This window comes from Rhinichthys klamathensis, unplaced genomic scaffold, assembly GCF_029890125.1.
Source record: "Rhinichthys klamathensis goyatoka isolate OS25496 unplaced genomic scaffold, OSU_Roscu_1.1 h1tg000003l_1, whole genome shotgun sequence".
NCBI classification, from domain to species: Eukaryota; Metazoa; Chordata; class Actinopteri; order Cypriniformes; family Leuciscidae; genus Rhinichthys; species Rhinichthys klamathensis.
The window spans coordinates 2,679,367-2,706,416 of NW_026606556.1; the positions used below are offsets into that span (position 1 = coordinate 2,679,367).

At 41.4% G+C, this 27,050-nt stretch overlaps 1 protein-coding gene across 1 annotated transcript; it reads left to right on the plus strand.

The window, feature by feature from the left end:
• The first annotated feature begins 19,198 nt into the window (after positions 1 to 19,198).
• Positions 19,199 to 20,892, plus strand: LOC130084175 (uncharacterized). Its single transcript, XM_056249414.1, has 2 exons — positions 19,199 to 19,625; positions 19,842 to 20,892. Exons 1-2 carry the CDS (start codon positions 19,460 to 19,462, stop codon positions 20,363 to 20,365), a joined length of 690 nt encoding a protein of 229 aa, XP_056105389.1. The 5' UTR covers positions 19,199 to 19,459; the 3' UTR covers positions 20,366 to 20,892.
• Positions 20,893 to 27,050: the final 6,158 nt, after the last annotated feature.

The following is a 27,050-nucleotide window of genomic DNA, read 5'->3' on the forward strand; positions in this document are numbered from 1 at the left end:
AACCTTAGAACGTTCTCAACCAATCAGAATCAAGCATTCAACAGCCCTGTAGTATAATCAAATTTAACGTATGGCTTCGGCAGGCATGTATTTTTATAGGGTACAATGGGGCTAAAGACGCACAGGGATAAAAGGCGAAACCACTAGATGACACAAAAATTCAGCTCAGCACTTTTCTTAACAACTGCTTTTGATGGTGGAGCAGCTTAACAGTGATAATAGGAACTTAAAGTAATAGAGATTGTTCTGGCTTTACAGCAGCTGTAGAATAAAGTTATTGTTCAGCTAAAGTTAGTTTTTGATTGACTTCCATTGCAAAGATCATTGGTTATTAACTTAGATTACACAATACCGTTTCAACCGAAAACAGAAAAACTTTTAATGTGTTCCGGCCACTCATTTGCACAACAACAGTGTTTGGTGGCTCGAGAACACAAACCTTGAAACAGGTTCCAAGGCGCAAGTTTAATAAAACAAAAAAAAACGTTATCATCTCCGTGTAAACTTCAATAACGTGAATCTGTGAAAACGTAGACTCATATGTTTAGTCTATAGGAATGTGCATTTGAATATATATGTGCGAATCGATAAAACTAGTCTTTATTTTGAAACAAATGTCTTGTTAATTAAGAATATGTAAAAGTTTGGTATTTGGGGTAAAAACACTCCTTTTGGTGGGGCGAAAGGAACAATAATTAACATGATGATAAAAGGCTGGCTGACTTTTCCATTTGTTGACATGACATGGTTAGATTCAGATGGTAAATATCGTATATTAAATTGGGTGTCCATCTTAGACATAATCACCAAATTTATAATGAAACCATCATTTATTTAAAAAAAATGTTGATCATATAAATAGGCTATCATATTTGTTTGTTACTACTGTAAAGCTATATTGGATTATTATGGGATCTCATTAAATGCTTTCAGTATAATTACTTTTTTAAATAATTTTGTTTCAGTATTTTTTTTTAAATGAACATTTTTTAATGACAGTATATTTATTGATGTCAAGATGGTTTGGGTTTTGGCTCACTTTTATAGTTTCATGTCTTTTATTTTGTAATTTCGCACAGTCATGGTTAATGTGTCATATATATATATAACCCTCATGTTACCATGGTCTCTTCTAGTATTTTCCGTGTAACCACTTTTGGTGAGTTGTTTTCATGTTTATGTTATTGGCAATGTCATTGCAATGTAGTGCTGGGCAGATCGAAGCTTCGTGAAACACTGAAACAGTTGAAGCAAATGTGCCGTATTGTGTCGAGGCTTCGAAACAATCCGACACCTGTCTCCATGGTGACCCCTAGTGGTCAGAACAGTGTAAATGCAACAAAAACCTGGGCCAAACATGCATAAAAAACCCTTTTACAAATCTATTGCAAATGTTTTATTGAAAGTAAAATCTTTCAAATGTAATTATCTAATCATTTAATAAGATTATCAAGTGTATACATGTTCTTTTATCAATTGTCAGGGTTTGTTTTGTTAGTTATATGAATGGCTCAGCTAAACAGGCCAATAAGATATTAATATAACTACCATTATTAATTTTAATTATACTAATGTCTAATTAAATAGTCTACAAATGTATAAAACTGATCAGAGATCAGGTAAAACCCACAGACACTTGTTCAATGGTTTTCAGTGAATCCTCATGATTCATGGGTTGACAGATCATCTCCCCCAGCGGTGAACTATTGAAATTCCGAAGTGTTTCGAAACAGTTATGGCGTAATGAAGCCTCGTTTACTGAAATCACGTGACTCTAGCAGTTTGATACAAGCTCCGAACCATTAATTCGGAACAAACGATTTGTAAAGGCTTCGAAGCTTCATGAAGCAGTGTTTTGAAATTGCCATCACTATGTCAAGGTAAGTCTTTGGTTTGCTCACTTTGGATTATAGTAAAGAAACTGCACTTGGGTTCAGCTGCAACTTGCCTTCAGTGGACTGCTCGTTACAGAATACTAGACCGTCAATCATGAACCCAGCAGTTTCTTTGTTTTGTCTCCGTCAAGGAGATCAATCTGTAGAGGATTATGTGGCAGATTTTTTTGCACTCTCTCACCTGGTGGATTTTAATGACATTGCTCTGAATTACATTTTTCGGCATGGTTTAAATGAGTACCTAGCTTAATGACTCACAATACACCTAGCTTGACTCTGGCGCAGTATATAGACTTTGCTTTATTGCTGAGCGGGTCTTTTACTGTGTAAATTGTGGATGAAAAGCCGATCCAAGTCATGGCCGCAAAGCCAGAGTCTCCAGCCGTCATGGCTAGAGTTAGTACTGGCTGCAGATAAAGCCCTAATTGTTGATGATTTTAATATACATGTAGATAATGAAAAAGATGCATTGGGATTGGTATTTAAAGACATTCTCAACTCTATTGGAGTTAGACAACACGTGTCAGGACCTACTCATTGTCGTAATCATACTCTAGATCTAATATTATCACATGGAATCAATGTTGATGCCGTTGAAATTCTGCAGCAGAGCGATGAAATCTCAGATCATTATCTAGTCTCGTGTAAACTTCCTTTAGCCATGGCTGCAAAGCCGACTCCGTGTTACAAATATGTTAGACCTATCACTTCTGCCACTAAAGATTGCTTTATTAATAATCTTCCTGATCAGTTTCATCTCCTCAGCATCCCAGATAGCTTAGAAGAACTCGATATTGCGACAGAAACTTTTAATTCTCTATTTTCCAGCACTTTAGACACAGTTGCTCCCTTGCGCTTAAAGAAGATTAAAGAAAATAGTCCAACGCCATGGTACAACGAGCACACACAGGCCCTTAAGAGAGCGGCCAGAAAAATGGGGGCGCAACTGGAAGAAAACAAAACTAGAGGTATTTCGCATTTCATGGAAAGAGAGCACTTTTTCTAAATTTGTTAAATCATCTAAATCGACAACATGTATGTTAGACCCTATACCGACTAAGCTACTGAAAGAGATGCTTCCAGAGGTCATAGATCCTCTTCTTAATATCATGAATTCATCTTTGTCATTAGGATATGTACCAAAAACTTTTAAGCTGGCTATGATTAAACCGCTTGTTTAAAAAATGCAACTTGATCCTACAGAATTAGTTAATTACAGATCGATCTTGAATCTACCTTTTCTGTCAAAGATATTAGAAAAGGCAGTATATTCACAACTATGTTCCTTTTTAGAAAGAAATGATATCTGCGAGGATTTTCAATCAGGATTTAGACCGTACTATAGTACTGAAACAGCTCTCATTAGAGTCACAAATGATTTGCTCTTATCCGATCGTGGTTGTATCTCTCTATTAGTGTTACTCGATCTTAGTGCTGCATTTCACACTATCGACCACAACATTCTTTTAAATAGACTCGAAAATTATGTTGACATTAGTGGAATTGCACTAGCATGGTTTAAATTATACTTATCTGACCGTTGTCAGTTTGTAGCAGTAAATGAAGTGATGTCTTCTTGATCAAAAGTTCCATATGGTGTACAACAAGGTTCAGTACTAGGACCGTTGCTGTTCACTCTGTACATGCTACCCTTAGGAGATATCATTAGGAAGCATGGCATTAGTTTTCACTGTTATGCTGATGATACTCAGCTCTATATTTCTTCACTCCCTGATGAAACTTACCAATTCACAAAACTAACAGAATGCATAGCAGATATAAACATCTGGATGACTAGCAATTTCCTACTACTTAATTATGAAAAAACAGATTCTAATTACTGGACAAAAACTTCCTGACGTAATAACCTAGAATACTGTCTAACAATTGATGGCTGCTCTGTCAAGTCTTAGTCGTCGGTTAGGAACCTGGGTGTGCTCTTAGATACCAATCTTTCATTTTAAAGTCACGTGTCTAGTAGGCCTATCTGTAAAACCACATTTTTTCATCTTAAAAACGTATCTAAATTACGTCATATGCTCTCAGTGAAAAATGCAGAACAATTAGTTCATGCGTTCATGACATCAAGGCTAGATTAATGTAATGCAATTTTGGGTGGTTGCCCTGCACGCTTAACATACTACAGCTGGTCCAAAACACGGCAGCTAGAGTTCTTACCAGAACCAGGAAGTATGACCATATTAGCCCGGTTCTGTCAACACTGCATTGGCTCCCTTTTAAACATCGTATAAATTTTAAAATATTGCTGATTACTTACAAAGCACTGAATGGTTTAGCTCTGCAGTACTTGAGGGAGCTCTAAACCCATTATAGTCCTTCACGTCTATTGCGATCTCAAAATTCCGGCCAGTTGATAATACCTAGAATATCAAAATCGACTGCTGGTGGTAGATCGTTTTCCTATTTAGCACCAAAACTTTGGAATAATCTTCCTAACATTTTCCGGGAAGCAGACACACTCTATCAGTTCAAATCTAGACTAAAAACACATCTCTTTGGCTTAGCATACATATAACACATTATAGACTTCTATAATTCAATGTTAGGCTGCATAGTTTAGATCAGACTGGACCGGGAACACTTCCCATTAATCCTGATGTACTTGGTACATCATAAGAAGGATGGCGTCTACGCTAATATTAGTCTCTCTGTATTATCCCGAGGTTTACCGCAGTCCGCCGGATCCAGGCCGTATCCAGATCTGATAAAGGACCAGCGCCTGGACACAATGACAACGCAGTCCTGAAGTGTCAAGTAGTCTCTCTCTCCTGTGAAGGCCTCCCTCTCTTTACCTCTGTACAGATAAAACATTGTCGGGATAATTCCAGTTCGCGTGGCTACACATACGCGACAAAAATGTATGTATTACAAATTGTTAAGGCCAGACAAGTAGTTTGTCGAGGGTTGATTTGTGAAGGACTACACGCCTGCGCACATACACTCACCTAAAGGATTATTAGGAACACCATACTAATACTGTGTTTGACCCCCTTTCGCCTTCAGAACTGCCTTAATTCTACATGGCATTGATTCAACAAGGTGCTGAAAGCATTCTTTAGAAATGTTGGCCCATATTGATAGGATAGCATCTTGCAGTTGATGGAGATTTGTGGGATGCACATCCAGGGCACGAAGCTCCCGTTCCACCACATCCCAAAGATTCTCTATTGGGTTGAGATCTGGTGACTGTGGGGGCCATTTTAGTACAGTGAACTCATTGTCATGTTCAAGAAACCAATTTGAAATGATTCGAGCTTTGTGACATGGTGCATTATCCTGCTGGAAGTAGCCATCAGAGGATGGGTACATGGTGGCCATAAAGGGATCGACATGGTCAGAAACAATGCTCAGGTAGGCCGTGGCATTTAAACGATGCCCAATTGGCACTAAGGGGCCTAAAGTGTGCCAAGAAAACATCCCCTACACCATTACACCACCACCACCAGCCTGCACAGTGGTAACAAGGCATGATGGATCCATGTTCTCATTCTGTTTACGCCAAATTTTGACTCTACCATCTAAATGTCTCAACAGAAATCGAGACCAGGCAACATTTTTCCAGTCTTCAACTGTCCAATTTTGGTGAGCTCTTGCAAATTGTAGCCTCTTTTTCCTATTTGTAGTGGAGATGAGTGGTACCCGGTAGGGTCTTCTGCTGTTGTAGCCCATCCGCCTCAAGGTTGTGCGTGTTGTGGCTTCACAAATGCTTTGCTGCATACCTCGGTTGTAACGAGTGGTTATTTCAGTCAAAGTTGCTCTTCTATCAGCTTGAATCAGTCGGCCCATTCTCTTCTGACCTCTATCATCAACAAGGCATTTTCGCCCACAGGACTGCCGCATACTGGATGTTTTTTCCCGGTAACGCTTCCTTTTACAGTCCTGTTACCCATGTACATACTATGTACTTATTATAGTAATTACAATTACTGGGTAATAACTAGGTACTAACCCTGAACCTACCCCTAACCCATGTACTTACCTTATATTAGCCAGTACTTTCTAGGTAAGTACACTGTAAGTACACGCAAGTACTGTACTGTAAAAGGAAGCGTAACTTGTTTCCCTTTTCACACCATTCTTTGTAAACCCTAGAAATGGTTGTAGGTGAAAATCCCAGTAACTGAGCAGATTGTGAAATACTCAGACCGGCCCGTCTGGCACCAACAACCATGCCACGCTCAAAATTGCTTAAATCACCTTTCTTTCCCATTCTGACATTCAGTTTGGAGTTCAGGAGATTGTCTTGACCAGGACCACACCCCTGAATGCATTGAAGCAACTGCCATGTGATTGGTTGATTAGATAATTGCATTAATTAGAAATTGAACAGGTGTTCCTAATAATCCTTTAGGTGAGTGTATATATTCAAATGCGCATACCTATCGACTGAACACGTGATGCGCATGTGCATGCCGTCTGTGTTTTCACGGGTTTGCATTTTTCATGTTTGCGCAGAGAAAACGGATAATCGTTTGCCCCTTCAAACCTATTTCAGGTAGTGCGTTCTCGAGACACCAGGCACTGTTTTGTCCGGATGGGCAGCCGGAGTGCGTTAAGGGTTTTTCTGTTAGAAGGGTGTTGTGTTAGCGGCCCCTAAGTTAATAACTAATGATCTTCACAATGGAAGTGAATCAATCAAGACTATCTTTAGCTGGACAATAACTTTATCCTAGAGCTGTGGTAAAGCCTAAATAATCTGTTACGGTAATTTCTATTGTCACTGTAAAGCTGCTTTGAAACAATCCATACTGTTAAAAGCGCTTTATAAATGAAGGTGACTTGATTTGACATGGCCGCCAAGCCAGAGTCTCCAGCCGTCATGGCCATCACGCCAGAGGGTGTGTGTTCCTTCAGCCCTGTTGTACCCTACTAAGAGGGGAATTGGGTCTCGGAGCCCTCTGCAGCGGCCGACAATTTTCCAATGTAAATCTGTGGTGATAAAATGGAACTTCAACGCACTCTAATTGAGAGCCATTGGAGCAAATTTTTGCCTCACTTATTTTCATGTTACCCTATGTAAACCTCGCTCCAGACCAAGACAAGCAATATCAAGGTTAGTAACAAGTAGGCATTTCTGTTCTTCCTTGGTGGAGTAGCGTATTAAACTAAAGTAAATACTTTAGTTTAAACTTAATAATGTAAATAGCCTTTATATAGTTTGTTCTGTGTGTCTTGTGTACTTTAATGTTGATTGACATGCTTTGAGCGCCACTATGTCTAAATAACACTAGGACACTAAACCTCTGCCAAGTGTTCTGCATGTGTTCAGCTTCCAAAATATTTATCATAAACTAGTGCTAAGACCCAGAATCTGCCCTGCCTAAATGCCCTGCCCTAGTCGACGAAACACTGAGGACGGAAGGTGCCCACTTGAAGACCCTAGAGATGTCCCCTACTCGGCTCAATCCAGATGGTTGTCGTGCTGGTCCTGTAGTTGCAGCCGTCGCGTGTGCTGACGCGCCAAGTACACTGCAGCCGTTAACGCCGGACAGAAGGGGAGTCACACCACCATATGGAAAGAAGCGTAAATGGATGGAGAAGCATAGTTTACTGTAAAGCTACGTCTTAGTTTTGCTTATCTTGGCGAAAGCCGAGTACAAATCAGCATGAAGTTTTAACATCTACTCTCGTGTAATGGAAATCATGAAGATCTGGATACATCCAGTGACTGCGGTGAATAGTGCTGCTGGCAACAAGGGAAAGACCTTGTGACAGCCTGGAGAGACAGCTGACAGGAGGAAAGAGACCCCAAAGAGGCTGGTAAGGGTTAGGCTACCCTTGTCGGCAGTCTCCAGCTCCATGTTTACAGGATGCTGGAGACACCCGCCCAAGGCTTCTGAGAAATTAAAGAGAAAAATACCCCTAGAGTCTGCGAGAGTGGGGGCGGAAGATGACTCAATGTTGGACAACATGGTTAACGACTTAGGAATGGAAATGGATATGAGTATGGAGAGTAAGACTAGTTCAAGATCTGCAGTTAGTAAAGTCATTGAACTCCAAGTTTGTGTCTGTGGCTGGAGCAAGGCGACAACGGTCAGGGGTTTGAAGGTTCATCAAGGGAAAATTAAATGCTTGAGGGAGAAGGGACAAGGGCCTCGCATTGATCAGTACTTCTTACGAAGTCAGTCAAGTCAGTCGAATGAAATCCAGCGACAGGAAGCAAACCACAGCTCGCAGGATATCAGCACCCCTGTCATTGACAAAAGGAGGGCTTGCACAGGTAGTGATGAACATATTCATACTAGTGAACCCGGTCAGGCTAACCAGCATAAGAGAGAAAAGAACCTCAACGGGCATAGGCCTGGCGTTAGATGGCCAAGAGCTTGTGAGAAAACTGCATGGGACATGGTAAACACAGATCTATGCTTTGCATTGGAAAGATTAACTGGTACAGTTGAAAAGAAGCTGGATAAATTTGGGGACATCATTTACGCATATGGAAGTGAGAGGTTTGGTGTGAAAAAAAGGAAGGAAAAAGTACAAACTACTCCTGGAATGTCTAGACGGCAGCAGAAAATTGAAGGGTCAGTTAGAGAAAGGAGACAGCTGAGGAAGCAATGGAAAAGAGCAGAACAAAGTCAGAAGGAGGGACTCAATCTCTTACAAAGGGCCATAAAAGATAAGCTGGCAGCATTACGCAGAGCTGGGCGCCTACGGAAACGCTACAAAAAGAAGGAACGTGCGAGGGCTAATTTCTATAAAGACCCATTCAAATTCGTAAAGAAGTTATTCACCAGTGAGAAGAATGGCACTTTAAAAACATCTAGGATTGAGCTAGAGAGATATTTGGAGGACACGCATACAGATGCAAAAAGGCATGAGCCTATGTCAATTCCATCAGACATACCACCTATCAACCCTCCAGAATACCAAATGGAGGTCTGTGCACCTAAGTGGAAAGAGGTAGAGCAGGCTGTGAGAAAGGCAAGGGCTTCATCATCTCCAGGGCCTAATGGTGTTCCGTACAGAGTGTACAAGAGTGCTTCAGGAGTTCTGCGAATTCTGTGGAAATTGATAAAAGTGGCATGGGAAAAACAGGTTGTACCTAGAGCATGGCGCAGAGCAGGTGTAGTCTTTATACCTAAAGAAAAAGATGCTACAAGCATCAGTCAGTTTCGTCCTATTTCACTATTAAACGTTGAGGGTAAGATTTTCTTCAGCATTATTGCCCAGAGATTGTCCACCTACCTGTTAAAGAATGGCTTCATTGACACCTCAGTTCAAAAAGCGGGCATTCCAGGGTTCTCAGGATGCTTAGAACACATCAATGTTATCTGGCAACGAATTCAGTCAGCTAAAAAGGAGAGGAAGGAGCTCCATGTGACATTCCTGGATTTGGCTAATGCATATGGTTCAGTGCCACATGAGCTTCTTTGGGCAGCCTTTGATTTTTTCAGAGTACCAATGTCAATAACAAATTTAGTAAAAGCCTATTTTGGAGATTTGCAATTCAGTTTCTCAACTCCAAAATTCAGCACTGCATGGCAATGCCTAGAGGTTGGAATAATGGCAGGATGCACCATTTCTCCACTGGCTTTTACCATGGCGATGGAAGTAATCATTAGGGCATCAAGATGGGTAGTAGGAGGAGAGCGCTTGGCTTCTGGGATGCGACTACCACCAATCAGAGCATACATGGATGACATGACAACCATGACTACAACAGTAGCCTGCACTAATCGGTTATTGGGGAAGTTAACAGATAATATTGAATGGGCACGAATGCAATTTAAGCCCTCTAAATCAAGGAGCATCTTGATAGTTAAAGGAAGGTAGTAGATAAAACATTCTTCATTAATGGTGAGGCAATACCAACAGTTTCTGAGAAGCCAGTGAAGAGTCTTGGGAGATGGTACGATGGGGATCTAAAGGACACAGTTCGGGTGGGAGAAGTTAGACGACAAGCAGTGGAAGGGTTGAAGAGCATAAACAGCTTTGCTCTACCTGGCAAACTAAAACTCTGGTGCTTTCAGTTTGGTCTACTGCCGAGGTTGCTGTGGCCACTGACCGTGTACGACGTTTCTTTGACAACAGTGGATAAGCTGGAAGCGTTGATAAGTTCATACATCAGGAAATGGTTGGGAGTTCCACGCTGCCTCAGCAGAGTGGGACTTTATAGTAAAGGAATATTGCAGCTGCCAGTCTCTGCTTTAACCGAGGAGTTTAAGTGTGCCAAGGTCAGACTGGAAATGACCTTAGTAGAGTCACGCGACAAATGTGTAAGGGAGGCAGCCCCTGTGTTAAAAACTGGTAGAAAGTGGTCAGCAAAGAAATCTGTAGTAGAGGCAAAGGCTGCCCTTCAAATTGGGGATATCGTGGGACAGGTACAGCATGGAAGAGGGGGTTTTGGGCTCAGTTTAGCTCCTCCTAAATGGCACAAGGCAGGCCCAGCTCAAAAGAGGAAGCTGGTAGTCAACGAGGTGCGTAAGCAGGAGGAGAGGATGAGGTGTATAAAGGCCATTTCCCAGGCCAAGCAAGGAGAGTGGATGAGATGGGAGAGTGTGGAACAACGTAAGATGGGCTGGCAAGACCTTTGGTCAATGGAAGAGAGTAGGATCAGTTTCCTTATTAGGTCAACATATGATGTTCTCCCATCACCGCAGAACCTAAACCTCTGGGTAGGAGAGGATCCCTCTTGTCCTTTGTGTTCATCACCTGCCACATTAAGGCACATTTTGACAGGATGTAAGGTGGCTCTTAGCCAAGGTCGGTTTACTTGGCGCCATGACCAAGTACTGCGATGTTTGGCTTTAGCATTAGAAGGCAAGCGTAACATGACCAATAAGTTGCCACCTGTTCTAGCAAGACATTACACGCAGAAGACAATATTCCTCCGCCCAGGCGAGCAACCACCAAGAAAAGGTGTTAACACCAATTCTCGCCCAGGACAACTGGAAGCTGCTAGGGACTGGAAGATGCTGGCTGATCTTGATCAGCGGCTTATTTTTCCACCTGAGATTGCCACCACTAACCTACGACCAGATATTGTTTTGTGGTCTGGATCAGCACGCATTGTTCAACTGATAGAGTTAACAGTGCCATGGGAGGATGCGGTAGATGAGGCATATGAGAGGAAGAAACTGCGGTATGCTCATCTGGCCACTGAAGCAGAACAGCGAGGATGGAGAGTCCAGGTTTATCCAGTGGAAGTGGGTTGCCGAGGTTTTGTGGCACACTCTACAACCCGGTTCCTCAGAGACATCGGATTCAGCGGCCAAGAGTTGCGTCGCACAGTAAAGAACTTATCTGAAGCAGCAGAAAGGAGCAGCAACTGGCTGTGGTTGAGACGGAAAGATTCTAGCTGGCTGTGTGCAGGCCGCCACGCTACGGTTTCGTAGAATTCTTGAAAACTTGAAGAGTCTGTTGGTTTATTTGTATACGTTCCTGTGGATATTGCGTGAATGACGGGTGGTTGGGCAGATATTGTGTTTTGCGGTAGGTGGTATGCCATACGTAACCGTTGTCCACTGAAACTGCATATTAACGCACCAGTGGGGCTCAACAGCCTTAGTCAAACGGGTTGGCGCGTATGGTCGGGTTGCGGAGAGATTGTGAGATTGTGGTTAGGTCTCAGCAGCAGGAGGGATGTAGAGGTCAGTAGGCTGGACTGAGTTGAGTGGGGGACGGAGGGGGGTGTCTCTGGGACGCCAGAGTCACTGTTGAGCCCTCTTGAGGTGTCGTGGGCTAGTCGACGAAACACTGAGGACGGAAGGTGCCCACTTGAAGTCCCTAGAGATGTCCCCTACTCGGCTCAATCCAGACGGTTGTCGTGCTGGTCCTGTAGTTGCAGCCGTCGCGTGTGCTGACGCGTCAAGTACACTGCAGCCGTTAACGCCGGACAGAAGGGGAGTCACAAAACCATATGGAAAGAAGCGTAAATGGATGGAGAAGCATAGTTTACTGTAAAGCTACGTCTTAGTTTTGCTTATCTTGGCGAAAGCCGAGTACAAATCAGCATGAAGTTTTAACATCTACTCTCGTGTAATGGAAATCATGATGCTACTGCTGCATGCTCTTGTTGGACAATGATCACTAGGAGATGCCTACCTTGGAAATTACATTTGATCTTAAGCCTATGGAAGTCAAACCCATGAACATTGTACATTTTGATGATTTATTTCCCATTAATGGCAATAGAAATTAATATCTGACAGACAGAAAGGGCTATGCTGTGTAATGCTGGAAAATGTCAGCAATTTGTAACATTTTAAATGGGATATTTACTTCATTTCAGTGCTTTGAAAACTCTGAATCAAAACTCACTGTTGATCGAAACTGATTTAGCCTGGGTCTTCCATTATGAGATTTGGTCTTGTCTTCATAATGCTAATCCACATGCAAATAAATAACAAATAAATCCTATAAAAAAGAAAAATCAGATGAGATTAATATCTCAGTTGTTTCGCCTATAGGCAGCAATGAGATTACACCCCATAACCTTACATTGTCTGTAATTTAAATATAAACTCAAACATTTATTTCTTTGATGTTTGACATGGTTTTTGGTGGTGCAGAAAGTTGCTATAGTGTGACTTATAAGAGCGTGATGTATGATCAATACAATTTTCCTTTGGGATATTACCTTAAAGGTGACATTATGCCCCTTTTCACAAGATGTATTAGAAATCTATTGTGTCCCCAGAATGTGTCTGTGAAATTTCAGCTCAAAATACCCCTCAGATCATTTATTATAACTTGTCAAAGTTGCCCTTTTTTGGGTGTGACCAAAATCGCACAGTTTTTGTGTGTGTCCCTTTAAATGCAAATGACCTGCTGCTCCCCGCCTCCGTTCACAAGAGGGATAATCATTTACACAAGCTCCGGATACTCTGGCAATAACAAACGTGAATTTCAGTCAAATCTCCAAAATAACCGGAGTGCAGCCGTAACTTGAGATTGTAACTTTTAGACTGCACCTGGATGTTTCTGAATGGTTAGTGGATACATACATGGATCATGTAGTTGTTGTGGAGTTACATTGATTAATCTCATCAACTTGCATGTACTGTTGCATGTTGGTGAAATAGGACGCTACACAAACTGTGGGTTAAGATCCGTGTATTGACATATTGCAGAACTGACACGCACACGGTAGCACAACACAGTTGACTTCCTGTTACATGTTAACATACCCAATTTCCCCACAGGGTGGAGCTTCTGCCTAAGCAGTACAAACAGGATATCCTGTAACATCTCCCTTCCTGTAGTAAGATATCCAAGCATTAAATGGCATTGTCAACAAACCTGAACTTCATTAACCCTCTGGGGACCAAAAACGCACCCGTGCGTTTTGGCAGATTTTTTTCACATAGCAGAAAAATATACTTAAACTACTCCATCATTTCTGGTCATACAGAGTTAAGACATATTAAAAAATAAACTGTTAAATGTCGACTTTTTTATGTGCCCACCTACAATCGAAATAAAATATTGTGCTTTTGTAAAATAAAGAAAATAAACAGGGTGTGCGTTCTGCTTCTCCGTGTCCGTGAACTGTTTTTCTGGAGCACGTCTCTAAACTTAAACAAAACTCAGCGAATACTATTCACCCAGACATGAGCAATATATTTTTATGATCATTTAAGTTTGTACTTTTAAATTATCTAATTTAAAACTAAAATAAATATTCCCTGTTTATGTAATCTATATAAAAAGAGAGAGGTGTCTGCCGTTCTCATTATCGTTCTCGCATCTTATTATTCCGCTAATGTGACACGCCCACGGAGAGCGCGCGCTATTCAAACGCTAATGATCTGAAGCAACACATTGAGACGTGTAAACGCCCACATATCAACTCGGTAAACACACTATAGCTGTGTCCCAATGTGAAGGCTGCGTCCTCCGAAGGCCGCATTTGAAGGCCGATTGCGTCACAGCGGCGCGACGAAGGCTGTCCCAATTCAAAGGCTGCATCTTCGAAGGACGCATTTGAAGGCCGATTGCGTCACCGCGGCGCGATGAAGGCTGTCCCAATTCAATTCCGCATCCTTCGAAGGCCGTATTCGAAGGCCGGTTGCGTCATCGCGGCGCGACGAAGGTTACCCTGATTCAAAAGCGACGCCAAATGCACCCTTCGTTTCCCCGTGAAAGGAAGGATACATAAATGGACACTTAGCGGCCTATGCTACCCTGATCCTACCCCATAATTCATTGCGCGCCGGTGACGACAGCATTTTTGGTGCAGCATTTGGTGTGTAGCCTACAGTTCAAATTCAAATGTTGGTGTTCAACTATGCCTTTTAAAAACGTTCATTTTTCGTTTTTCAATTAAGGGTTAAAAAATTAAAAACGAATGGATGCAAATTTACACAGACTATTAAAATAAAAATAGTTTAGTGATAGTTTTTTAGATTAAAGTCTTTGATTTTACTGGTATTTTGATTGACTCTCAAACCTTTCTACAAATACATTATTTGAAATATTTAATAATATAAGGTAGCCTACTTTTGCGTCCATTTGTTTTTCTTTTTTTAACCCGTAATTGAAAAACTAAAAATGAAAGGTTGTTGTATTTTTAAAAGCCAAAGTTGAACACCAAAATTTGAACTGTAGGCTACACAAATGCTGCAAAAAAAAGAGACTTTTTGCCCCTTTATTAAACATTTAAAATATTCACAAATTACTATGGGACAAATGTCGATTTTACTGGTTTTCTAAGGCCAGATTAGAACCTGGAAATTTTGTTTTTCCCGCAATGCTGAATGAGAAGAGCCATGTCTCTGGAACCATGATTTATAGGCTAATGATAATAAATGTGTCTGAATTTTAATTGTTAATTAAACTTTTAAATAAATAAACAATTTTTAATTGTTAATTAAACTTTTAAATAAATAAACAATTAATTAAATTATTTGTCAATTTAATTGTTAATTAAAACGAGGCATTTTAATTGTTCGTTTAAAAGTGAACATTTCAAGCTTTAGGCTAGGTAGATTTTGTTTCAGTTCATTTATGAGACGTCTCAAAATTTACTACAAAGTACGCGCTCCAGTTCACGGAGATCATGAAAGCGCGACTGATTGTTTTATTTTATTTTACAAAAGCACAAAGTTTTCTTGTTATGTGAGTTTGGACAAATAAAAGTAGTTGCGAATGATGTATTATTCTTTTCTGTATGACCAGAAATTATAGAGAGTGTTTTTTAAGTTGTTTCCACTGTTGATGGGAAAATGCAAGTGTTCGCGGCCGCGCCTCCGTGCCATGCGGTGCGCGCTCACACTCCCACACACATTTGCGTCAAAATCTTGTGTTTATTTGTGATAATCTTAGCCCTGTATTATGACTGACATTTGACGAATTTCTTTGTTCCTTTTTTTGATAAAAGCGCCTTCTAAATATGTAGCCTAAATGTAGGCTAATAATAATAATATTATTATCATTTGCGTTGAGTTCACTGAAGACAGTAATATGTTAATCATAAAATAATTTATGAATGTTTTATTTTTATATAACCTAACCTTGTGTTTGTGTTATATTTCTTTTTTATATGTGAAGTCTTTTTTTGCTTATTCTATTATACTGAGCTTTTTCCTCCTAAAAAAATGACTTTAAAGACAAGTGGCCTAAATGTCGTTTAGAAAATTCATGTATTTAACATCCTCAGTAAAATATAAAACATAAAAATGACAATAGCCAATTCTGGCTCCATAGCTGTTTACTCAATTATAACAAATTAATCATCAGGATGGCAGCTCCGTCTCGCACTGTTGCTTGGCGCCATGGGCCGGTAATCGGGAACACCTGGATGCGCAATTAGGAAATCCTATGAAGGCTACAAGGTGCGTCCTTCGAAGGACGAATAGGGACACAGCTACTATTTAGTCAGATTAATGTACTGTTGTCTTGCGCGGCTGTGAGGAATAATCCTGGGACATTTACCTACCTCAGAACAAGTGCTGGTTTATTTTCACTTCGAGGAGCGAGCTGAACTGTAAGTGTTTTATTCTTGTGCTTTGTTCTAATCGCGATATATAATAACGTTAGTGTCTGTAAACGCAAAAATAGCCTACTGTTTAAATTTGAATCATGTTTCTGTGTGTGTGTGTGTGTGTGTGTGTGTGACTAGTTTTGCATAGATTATAAAGTTTTAACTCCAAAATAGACATCAAATAAGCTTTTGTTAGCAGTTTCTGCTCATATGTTAAATATATAGTATGTTTTGTCAACTAATCAACTAAGATGTTATAGGCTAGCGTTTGTTCCAATGCAATCTATATCAAAATAATGAATCCTTAACTCTGAAATATGTTTGATAAAATGTATATGTCCTACTAAGACAGTTATGGAAAAAGACAATTTTCTTTTCAAGATGTTTCCAACTCTAACTTTGAACCAATTCTGTAGAATGGCCCATATAACCTATTTGAACAGGATTTGTTTCCAGGTATGACTAAAAATGTGCTTTTGACTTTCATTTATATTTTGATTTTATATATATATATTAGGGGTGGAACGGTACATGTATTCGTTTCGAACCGAGACGGTACGGGCGTCACGGTTCGGTGCACGAATTTGCACGGAGAATACACGGTACAAAAAAAACCTCTTAAATAGCGATAAATTTCGCTTTATTCGCTTTTGGTGTGACTGTGAACGCAGCAATGAACAGGCTGCGATCAAGATTGCAAAGCTGGAGTGTGTGTGTGTGTGTGTGTGCGAGAGAGAGAGAGAGAGAGAGAGAGGCGCGATTAACAGTATGTGTGTGTGTGCGCGCGCGCGTGTGGGAGAGAGAGAGAGAGAGAGAGAGAGGCGCGGGCGCGAATCGCGTGATCGAACAGTGTGTGTGTGTGTGTGTGCGCGCGCGCGCGTGCGAGAGAGAGAATGATCTCTCCTGCGCGATCGAACAGTGGAAACATAAAAACATACTCATACTCATAGTCATTTTTTTTATACAGGACATCATTAAAACTGCAAATTGTTACTTATATTTGTGTACACTCGCAATAAAACACTACATTGTGCTTTTGTCAGACTCTAAACTCTTGTCGAACTGTAACCTACAACTGTTAACAAAAGTTTTGAATGGTAGTATTATTTTATACGGAAATCAACTATTTATAATTCAGATGAGAATAAAGTTAGGGTTAACTAAAATGAAGGAAAACAAATATATTGATCTGAAATAGCAAATTAATTTTAAATTCATTCAGGTACAATTACCAAACTGGGTCTGGGTACTCAAGGTCTTTTCATCGTTTTAATAATTTAATTAATAAACTAATTATATAAAACTATTGTCAGTGCACTACAAATAAACTGGTTCTATGCCTTTATTAATAAAACTTATTTAAAAAATACAAGGCTTAAGACATTTATAAAAATGCCTTCTGCATTTTTGTTTTGCTTTTCACTCCATTGTACCGAAATCATACCGAACCGTGACGTCTGAACCGAGGTATGAACCGAACCGTAACTTCTGTGTACCGTTCCACCCCTAATATATATATATATATATATATAGTATATATATATATATATATATATATATATATATATATATGTGTGTGTATGAATGTGTGTGTGTGTGTGTGTATATTGTCCTTGCATTCTTTCTTGTGTGACAAACCTGAATGAAAGGCTCATTAATATGCGGGTCGTCTTTGTCTTCTCAACCACCTAATTATTCACAATGGGGTTGGGCCGTTCACGCCCATTCGCATATTGCCTTGGATAACAAAAAAATGTTTTTCACAATTTAAAAGAATCTATTGTGTTATGTGAATAATTAGACAGGATGATTTTCACATCATTTTGAAGCCAGAACTCGAAGCGACAACATCCATTAGTCAAAAGTCTTGTGGACACATATTTAGTATGTGTTTTGTGGTCTTATTTCAGCAACTTTCATTTTTATTTTTTTCAATAACCACGCATAAACATTATTCTCTTAAAAATGCAAACATGTACATACATGTTGCTCACATATTATGGTAGCCCCGTTTGTGCTATATAGAGTGAATTTACACCTTTGCCATTAACATGTTTATAAATAACTGAAAAAAGCACAAATGTCAGTGCATGTCAAAACATCCCAAGGGCCCCAAAAACACCTTGGTCCCCAGAGGGTTAAATTCTACCTGTTAACTCTGCCCTGAACGCCCCGACTTAATAACAGCCTATTACAATGAACAGAAAAAAACCCAATTTACCTAAGGCCCCGTTCACACTGCAGGCTAAAGTGGCCCAAATCCGATTTTTTTGGGGTCAAGTGACCAGGTCAGACTCCTTCAGAGATAGTGTGAACACTCAAATCTTGCCCAGATCCGATTTTTTTAAATCAGATTTAGACCACATACATATGTGGTCCTGAATCAGATCTATATCTGATTTTTTTTAATGCGTCCGCAGTGTGAACATCCAAGGCGGATTTGATGCGACTTTTACGTCAATCAACATCGACATTTGTCACATGCGTCGGCGTGTTAGCAACAGACACAACAGACACAGACACAGACAGTATTAAAAAATTGCCTAGATATGGATAACAGTGATGGAGCGAGTCAGTGGAGGGACAGTGAGGTATTAGACCTAATTAATATATGGGGAGATACCTCTATTCAAGCGAAATTAGAAGGGTCCTACCGTAACCGCTCTGTTTTTGAAAAGATAGCACACGAAATGGAGGAACGGGGACACAGGAGAACGTGGCTGCAGTGCCAAAGGAAGGTTAAGAGTCTTAAGAGTAAATTTAAAGAAGCAAATGATTCTAACAACCGAAGCGGTCGTGGTCGCATCACCTGCCCATTTTACAACGAGATTAGCCGTGTTATGGGCGATAAACCCAGCTGTCAGCCGTTGGAGCTGCTGGATAGCTACGAAGCAGGTGAAGAGGAGCCTGAAACTCCGAGGAGTTCAGCAGACAGCCTGGATATAGATGTCGAAACAGGTACGTTTTCAGTCTTGACATACATAGCCTAGGCATATACTGTAGAAAAAGACTAGAAAGTTGAGGTGTTTGTTATAGGAAAATTATGTTCACAGAATAAACAAGCCAGTCAGCTGCGCACAGTTTTCTTTGCACAACTCAGAAAACCCACCAGAGAAGCAGAGTACCCTTTACTGTCGCTCCAAAATACTCATGAAAGTGCGTATCTATACCACAAATTTAATTTCTCGTAGGCTACCATTTAAACGCAAAAAATGTTGTTGTTGTTTTTTTCGTGCATATGCTACACACTGTAAATCCCTAGGTTAGGATTAGGGGTGTGGAGTGCGTGCATACACGCAATTAAGTGCGTATGCACGCGAAAAATGCGTAGGATATAAACGCAAAAACCGATACATTTAATTCCTGAAATAGATACGCACTTTCATAAGATCGGGCTCGTCATTCAGAAATGTTACTCAGTCTACGATCTGATGAAGTGCACTGGTAACCTGGCTCTGCAGAACCAAATCCCATATTATAACCTAACATATAAGGAGGGGGGCTAGCTACCATGTTATCATCATCTTCTCAGGGTAACGTGTGTGTTGAGGGTGTTATGTAAATTGGTAACGTGAACCAGCTCATAATATTTGTATTGAATACATCACATTATAGCATGATATGTTTGCTTTCACCAGATGATACAAGCACAGAGTCACTCCCATCTGCATCTTCTGTGTCTTCTGCACCTTCTGCACCATCTACATCTGGAGAAAGCTCATCAGCTGCAGGCATTACAGAGACCACTGGAAGAAGCACAACAGCCAGCAAGTCCTCTGGAAGTAAGATTCATCATGTTTTTATCAGGTTGTTGCTAACTCATTAGTAGAGTATTCACATAGCTAACCCATCCATTGCTATTTTTGTATTCTGTTATTACTGTACTGTACTGTATTACTGCTAAGTTTTTACTTATACTCATGTCTACCCTCCAAGCCTAACTGATTATTTTTTTAATTGTGATACAATGGCCAAACACTTTCTCCTCTTTCTTACAGCTACATCTGCCAAGAGCAGGAAAAGGAAGACCAAGATGGAAGCAACACTGGAAATCTTCACTGAAAAGATCAGCAGTGCCCTCAACAACACAGACGACACTGAGCTTCAATTGAAAATGCAAGCAGCACAGCATGAGCATGAGCTCAAAATGCTCTCAATGTTCACACAGTTTCTTGCCAGATCAAATTCCCCATGTCCACCTTTCTACCAGGCACCAGTCCAGCCCTCACAGTACAACCCAAGACAACTGCCGCCTCAGCCTACCTTTTACAACTTTACTCAGCCCCCGAAATTTAGCATGGGTTCACCTCAGCCTCCACCATGTAACGAGACAACCAACCAGCCTCTATCTTTTCTGCAAGATCTGGCTCAACCTTTCAACCATCCCCCTGCACATCCTCCAGATATACCTCACTCCTTCAGCCAGGTGTCAGCACACCCTCAAGGTCCAGCTCAGCAGCCCTTCAACCAGGCCTCAGGGCATCCACCATTCTACCGACCTCCAGATGACCAGGAAAAGTAAATCAAATCACAATATAGTGAATTGCTTTCAGTATTGTTGGTCAATCTATGCAAAGTCTATCCATCAAAAAATTTGATTTAAATGTGCTTTAGAAATAAAGTTTGTATCATTATACAGGTTAATTACAGTTCAGAATATATTTGACAGTTTGATTTCAGGTTACAGTTAGAACGTTATGTAGTGTTATTAAACCGACAGAAACTTGCACTATAGCATAATCATTTTATTTTGAACATGAACATTTTCAGAGTAATTATTCAAAGTACAACATTGTAGTTAGCAGGTTTTCTTATTTTTTAGCTGAGAAAAATTCTTGTGTGGAAAATATTTTTGACGATTTTTATAGGGATTATTTGTTTACATACACCTGCACAACTAATTTTACAGGGATGCATTTCATTTTTATTTATTTTTTCAGAACAAAACTGACCATGTCATCATTAGTATTGAAAAAAAAAATTGTTACTCCACACTTTCAGAATGTTATGTTTAAACATTGTCAATTAAAGTTTCTTTTGTGAATCAGCGTTGGCTGTAAAAAAACTCTGTTAGTGCCTCTCTGACTCTTGTTGGCTCAGCAGCATCTTGTGCCTCTCCTTCTGCTATCCTGATGTCCTGAAGAATAGTTTGAGCAGGTCCCTCATAGGCCTCACCATGCTTCTCACACACATTGTGAGCATGCACTTATGATGGTAGGGACAGTGGAGATGTCCACATCCAGCCGTTTCCCAAGGCATCTCCACCGCCCCTTCAATCGGCCAAATGCACATTCCACAGTCACCCTGGCTTTGCTGTGTCGCTCGTTAAAGTACCGTTGCTGCTCTGTGAGGTTTCCTGTGTCAGCGTACCCTTTAATAAGCCAGCTCCGCATGGGGTACGCCGGGTCACCAAGTAGCATGATCGGTACTTGGACACCGTTGATCTCCACTGTGTCCTTAGGCAATGGAAAATAAGAGAAGTTTAATTTATTACATGTTATAATATGTTTCTCTAAACATTTTAATCTCCTTTATACTAAAATGGTACTGTTTCCAAATAGGATTTGTGTGTGTACATGATTGTGATAGAACAACTTACTGGTGGAAAAAGCTCCCCTCTCTCTGCCAATGCAAAGACACAGGAATTCCTAAGAACCCTGGCGTCATGGACACTTCCAGGCCATCCCGTGTAGATGTTGGTGAAACTGTTATGGGGACATGTGATGTGTTATTTTATAATTTTGTCCATGTAAAGCATTATGAAAAGGAACACAAATCAGTTATTATTGTACTGTGAAACATTTAAATATAGGCTAAGTTTGAAATGATCAGTAGGGGATTGCAAAACAAAACAGACAGATGGTTACTGTAAACATAAAGGGGCTATCATATTTTAATATCAACAAGCCATACTATGGCAAACCGTTGTAACATTTAATAATTTAAACCTACTAGTCTAAATTTTAATGCCACTATAAGTACTTATTTTTTAGATACTAGTAGCCTATCTATTCCATTAAGTACTAGTACGTATTTATTTAGCTAATGAATAAGTACTAGTACTTAATGGAATAGATATTAGTATCTAAAAATTATGTGTTATCAAGAAAATAGAGACTAGTAGGATTAAATTATATAATGGCCATAGCCATACCACATAATTGTATCACAAGGCAGCATTATTTAACTATTTTATAAACCTAAATCAGACTTTTCACTCAATGACGGCTAGCAGTATAGTAAAGTAAGAAAAAATTCCAGAAGCGATTATTTCATAATTATAGCAGGCTTACCAGAACTGATGATCTACAACTCCCTGTAGAAGGACAGAATGCCATCCTTTGCGATTGAAGTAGTCGACGTGATTTTCTTCTGGGGCAATGATGGGGATATGACTCCCGTCAATTGCTCCAGCGCACTGTGGAAAACCACACCTCATTTGAAAGCCTCGTACGACCTCCCGGAGCGCATCTCCTTCGGGCAGTTGTATGAACTCGGGCATGAGGACTTGGCGCACGGCCTTGCAAAATTCGTGCACAATCGCGCACACAGAAGACCTAGCAATGCCAAACAGGTTACCCATCGTGCGGTAACTGACCCCCGTTGCCAGCCAATACAGCCCAACTCCTTCACGTTTCCGCACGGAGATGGGTCGCCTAAATTGAGTGTCCTGTCGTAGGAGTCTTGAGGAGAGGCGCTGACAAAGATAATCAAAAGTTGCCCTCGACATCCTAAAGTTTTCAAAAAACATCGTCTCAGTGAAACTATTAACATCACATTCCCACCACTCCTGGCTTCGTCTACGCATCCACACAGACCTCTGTATTGAATTTGCAGCCATAAACCCGCAAAAGGCCAAAATAGCCAATTTTGCTTTCTTTCTCTTCGTTCTTCTCCTCCTCAGCACCTGCTCATTAATTTTACGGCTTCCATTACACAGACATTTCGAAATAAAAGCCAAAATGCTTACTTCCTCCATAACCACACGACCATTAGTGCAACAGCGTGCTGCGTATGATGTCATTGTTATTGTCATTTTGCGCATGCGGGTTAGTTTGAAACCTCAAACAGTTCACACTGCAATCAGATATAGGTCACATTTTAAAAGGTAATGTGAACAGCCAATCAAAAAATCGGATCTGAGCAAAAAATCAGATTTGAGCATTAAGACTTGCGGTGTGAACGGGGCCTAACACAGCTGTTGGAACACAAATACTTATGACAGCTGTTATCAGTGTTCTTGTTTTCAAGTGTTCACTTTACTTGTTCAGTTTGCCCCACTTAAAGGTTCAATCTATCCCGAGGCTTAATTAGCCTGCCACTCCAGGAGTATGTCTGGCCCTGCTCCTCTCGGTGTGGCGTGCAAATGGTTTGTGATGAATGGGGTGCAAATCTGTATGGTGACCGGCCTATTAATGTCATAATACCTCAAAACAGGTACCGCTGTGATCAGCGTCTTGATCTCCTTCATGGCCGTGTCGTGCTTTTGCAGCCAGTGCCACTGTACATCCTTATCCAACAGCCTCCTCAGTGGTTCAGAGACCTCTGATAAGCGTGGCATGAACTTGGATAGGTAGTTCACAAACCCCACAAAACGCTGCACGCCTTTAGTGTCTGTGCGGTTGGGCATGTCCAGAACTGCTCTGACCTTGTCAGGGTCAGATTTGAGGCCCTTGGCCGAGAGGACGTGGCCGTGAAAGCGGACTTCCTTAACTCGAAATTGCAGCTTCTTCAGACTCAGCCTCAATTTCACTTCCCTGCAATCTTGTCCATCAGTGCGGTGAGGTTTGCATCATGGTCTCGGATGGCTTCCTCTTCTGTGTCGCCACAGCCCACTATTAAGATGTCGTCAGCTATAGGCTCAATTCCTTTCAAGCCAGCCAGGAGCTCGTGCTGCTTCCTCTAATAAAGCTCTGGAGCAACCGACACTCCGAAAGGGAGATTCAGACAGCGTTTTCTGCCCCACGGCGTCCAAAATGTAGTCATCAGGCTGCTCTCCTCATCCAGGCGGCACTGTAGAAACGCGTCCCGCGTGTCCACCAGCCTGAAGATACGTGCTTTGGCAGTTTGTACAGCACATCATCTAAGGTGGGTGTAAGGTAATGGGACCGCTTGAGAGCTTGTTTCAGGCTTCTGGCTTCTTTGCTATGACCAGATTACTTATCCAGTCAGTGGGCTGTGTGACTGACTAACGGTACAGATCCACTTTTGCGACACGACTGAAGTGTGGTGTGGAAGGTCGATAGCCAGAGAGTCAATGGGGCTGTTGAAGACATAATGGTACGTGCTGATTAGGCTCCCTTTATTCAGCATGCTCAACTTGCTGTGCTCTACACCATTCAGCGCCTCTGGAATAGTGAAGCGTATCAGACCGAGATCCTCACATTTGGAACCCAAAAACATTGGCCTCTGGACGGATTTCACAATTTCAAAGTCAAGTTTGTGTCTGTTGCCTCTAATGATGCACTGAGTGCTAAACAGGCCCATTGAGTTCATCCAAGCAGTGTTGTAAAGTTTCAGTCTGGTGAGACTAGGCCGTCCTTGGTGATAGTCTCATTTTGTCCTTGATGCTCTTCACGTTGCAGGTTGTTCCAGAGTTGAGCTGGCATCTCTGGGGCCCATTCTTGTGACCCAGACTGCCACCATCATCATCTTGGTCCTCTTCAGAGGGGGCGTCCATAGTGTGCAACTGGCGTGTGTTTTGGCCTCTTTTCATGCACACTTTAGCGAAGTGATTGGGGGTGCCGCATGAGCGGCATGCTTTCCCAAAAGCAGGGCACTGGTCCCGCTCACGTCTGTGTTGAGTGACACATTCCTACACTCGCCTGTCCCTCTCATGCTATGTGCAGGTTTGGTGGTCGGCTCAAATGGCCTGCTGGTAAGCCGCCATCGCTGTCCCTCTGCCACATTAAGGCTCTCCCCTGGCCTAGAGTTGTCCAGCGCCATAGTTTTCAACTTATTGTCCATAATCTCTGCAGCACGGCAAATCTCAACCTCCATTGCCAATGTGAGGTCTTTTTCTCTAAGCAGGTGGCGTCTCGTGCTTTTATCAGTTACTCCAAGAACAAGCCTGTCTCTTATAAGCTGGTCTGTTAAGTTCGGACGCTCTTGCTTACCGCTCCGCACTTTGCTCTATCGCTTTTATATTTTTATATTTTATTTCCTTTTATCAACTAATTTTAACTTCAGCTAATCAGCACAGTGCTCAAACGCTTGGATTACTACAAAAAAGCAGAATACTTTTATTCAACCAGCCTCCCACTGCTTACATTCCGGGGAAGAAAACACAACTTCCTACATTCTAAAGGATAAGAGAAAATGCCTCTTCTGGAATCTACTTGCTGCACTAACTGCCAGAGACTTTTACAAAGGATTGTAGTTCTTGAAACAAAGTTACTTGTGGGACCACCATACCAGACGGAACACACAACAGAGCTTTGTCATGGACGCCCTCAGCATACAGCCGGTGAGTCCCATGAATCTAGTCCTCCTCGACAGGCCATACTGAGAGAAACAAGCCGATCGACTTACAAATCGATGGCAAAAACAGGGAGCGAGACCCAAAGGCACTCGAGACATCAGATTGTCACGAGCATCACATATTGCCGCAGTAGCCTCCTCTACCCCAGATACGGCTCTGACAAGGATTGCAAACACTGGTCTCCTACCACCGCCTATATATCTTGAGAACAGATTTGAAGTATTAATGAATGAGGAATCCCTGAATGTGATGAATGTGATCGAACACAGACTGAACCAGCCAGTAGCTAACACTGCTAACTGGCACTCAAGGTCGAGCAGACAGCGGCACTCAGCTCAGAGCGCAGCCGAGCCCAGGACTCTGATAGTGGGTGACTCCATAATCAGAAACATTAGTAGCAGGGATACAACTACGTGCTGCCTTCCACAAGCAACGACTTCTGATGTAAACAGGGAACTTAAGAACATTCTGACGAAACATAAGACTGCAAATCGACTCATCATTCATGTGGGGAAAAATGATATTCATAAAGAGCAGTCAGAACTCCTTAAGAAGGATTTCAATGAACTTTTTGAAACACTTAAAAAACTGAAAGTACAAACATTCATCAGTGGACCACTCCCAGCAAGAGGAACAAACAGGTTTTCACGGTTGCTTGGGCTCAACACATGGCTGCAAAAAACCTGCAATGTAAAAGGAGTAAACTTCATTGACAACTTCAATCTTTTCTGGAGTCAGAGGCAACTGTTTCAAAAGGATGGCCACCACCCAAACAAACTTGGTTCAAGAGTGCTAAAGGACAATATCTACTTCTCCATCCATCATCCTTCTGCAGTGTGTGCCAATCCACTCAACCTGAATGGCACACACACACCTGGACACAGTATGAATGACCACAGGACTTCACTTCAGCACGTGGATGGAGATGCGGTTGACATATCACACAAGGACAATGATAACACCACTCAGCCAAAACAGCCACTGCTCACGGACACAATCTCAGCTGAGCCCTGCCCACAGAGCTCACCACAGACAGACTGTGACATACTAGAACTGCTCCAAGTTTCAGCTCCCAAGGACGACTTGCTGGAAAACCAGGACAGCATTTTACAGCCTCCAATAACACCAGAGAAACAGCCCCCTCCAGCCTCTACCCTCTCACCAGACACGTTATCCCTATCTCCAGCATCTCCACAGCATCTTCTGTGCTTCTCAGAAAAAATGGAGAAAATGGTGTTTGCTGGAACCAAACTATCTGCAAGCCCCCAGACAACCAAAAAATGGCAGGCCCCAAAACCACGAAAGTCTGCGGGCCCAGCTCGCTCTCCGCTTGTAAGAGCTCTTCGGCCTCTGCAAAAACGCCAGGGCTCACACCCTCCTCTATCGGCTCGAGGTGAACCAAAAACAACTGATACCAGCTCTCAGTGATATGTGCCGGGTGCCCGCTATGATAACAGTAACTTTCTCAAATGTTTACAGAACAAGCGGGAACCCAGTGTGCCTGTATCTTTCTCTATTGCTGTTCGATTACATGATAGAAAGTCTAAGGCCTTCAAAAGCCGTACAGCAAACCCATCTAATCTGGTGCCTATTACACGCCAAACTAAGACAAAAGTAACAAAAAGTAAGACTGTTATGTTAGCACTTTTAAACATCTGCTCACTTAAAAATAAATCACTTCTAGTCAATGACTTAATAACCACATACAACCTGGATTTTATGCTTC

Excerpts from the sequence above, each read along its gene's own strand:
- LOC130084175 (XM_056249414.1), top strand. The coding sequence starts at position 19,460 with ATGATATGTTTGCTTTCACCAGATGATACAAGCACAGAGTCACTCCCA. Across the intron at positions 19,626-19,841 it reads AGCCAGCAAGTCCTCTGGAA|CTACATCTGCCAAGAGCAGG; the intron begins GTAAGATTCATC and ends TCTTTCTTACAG.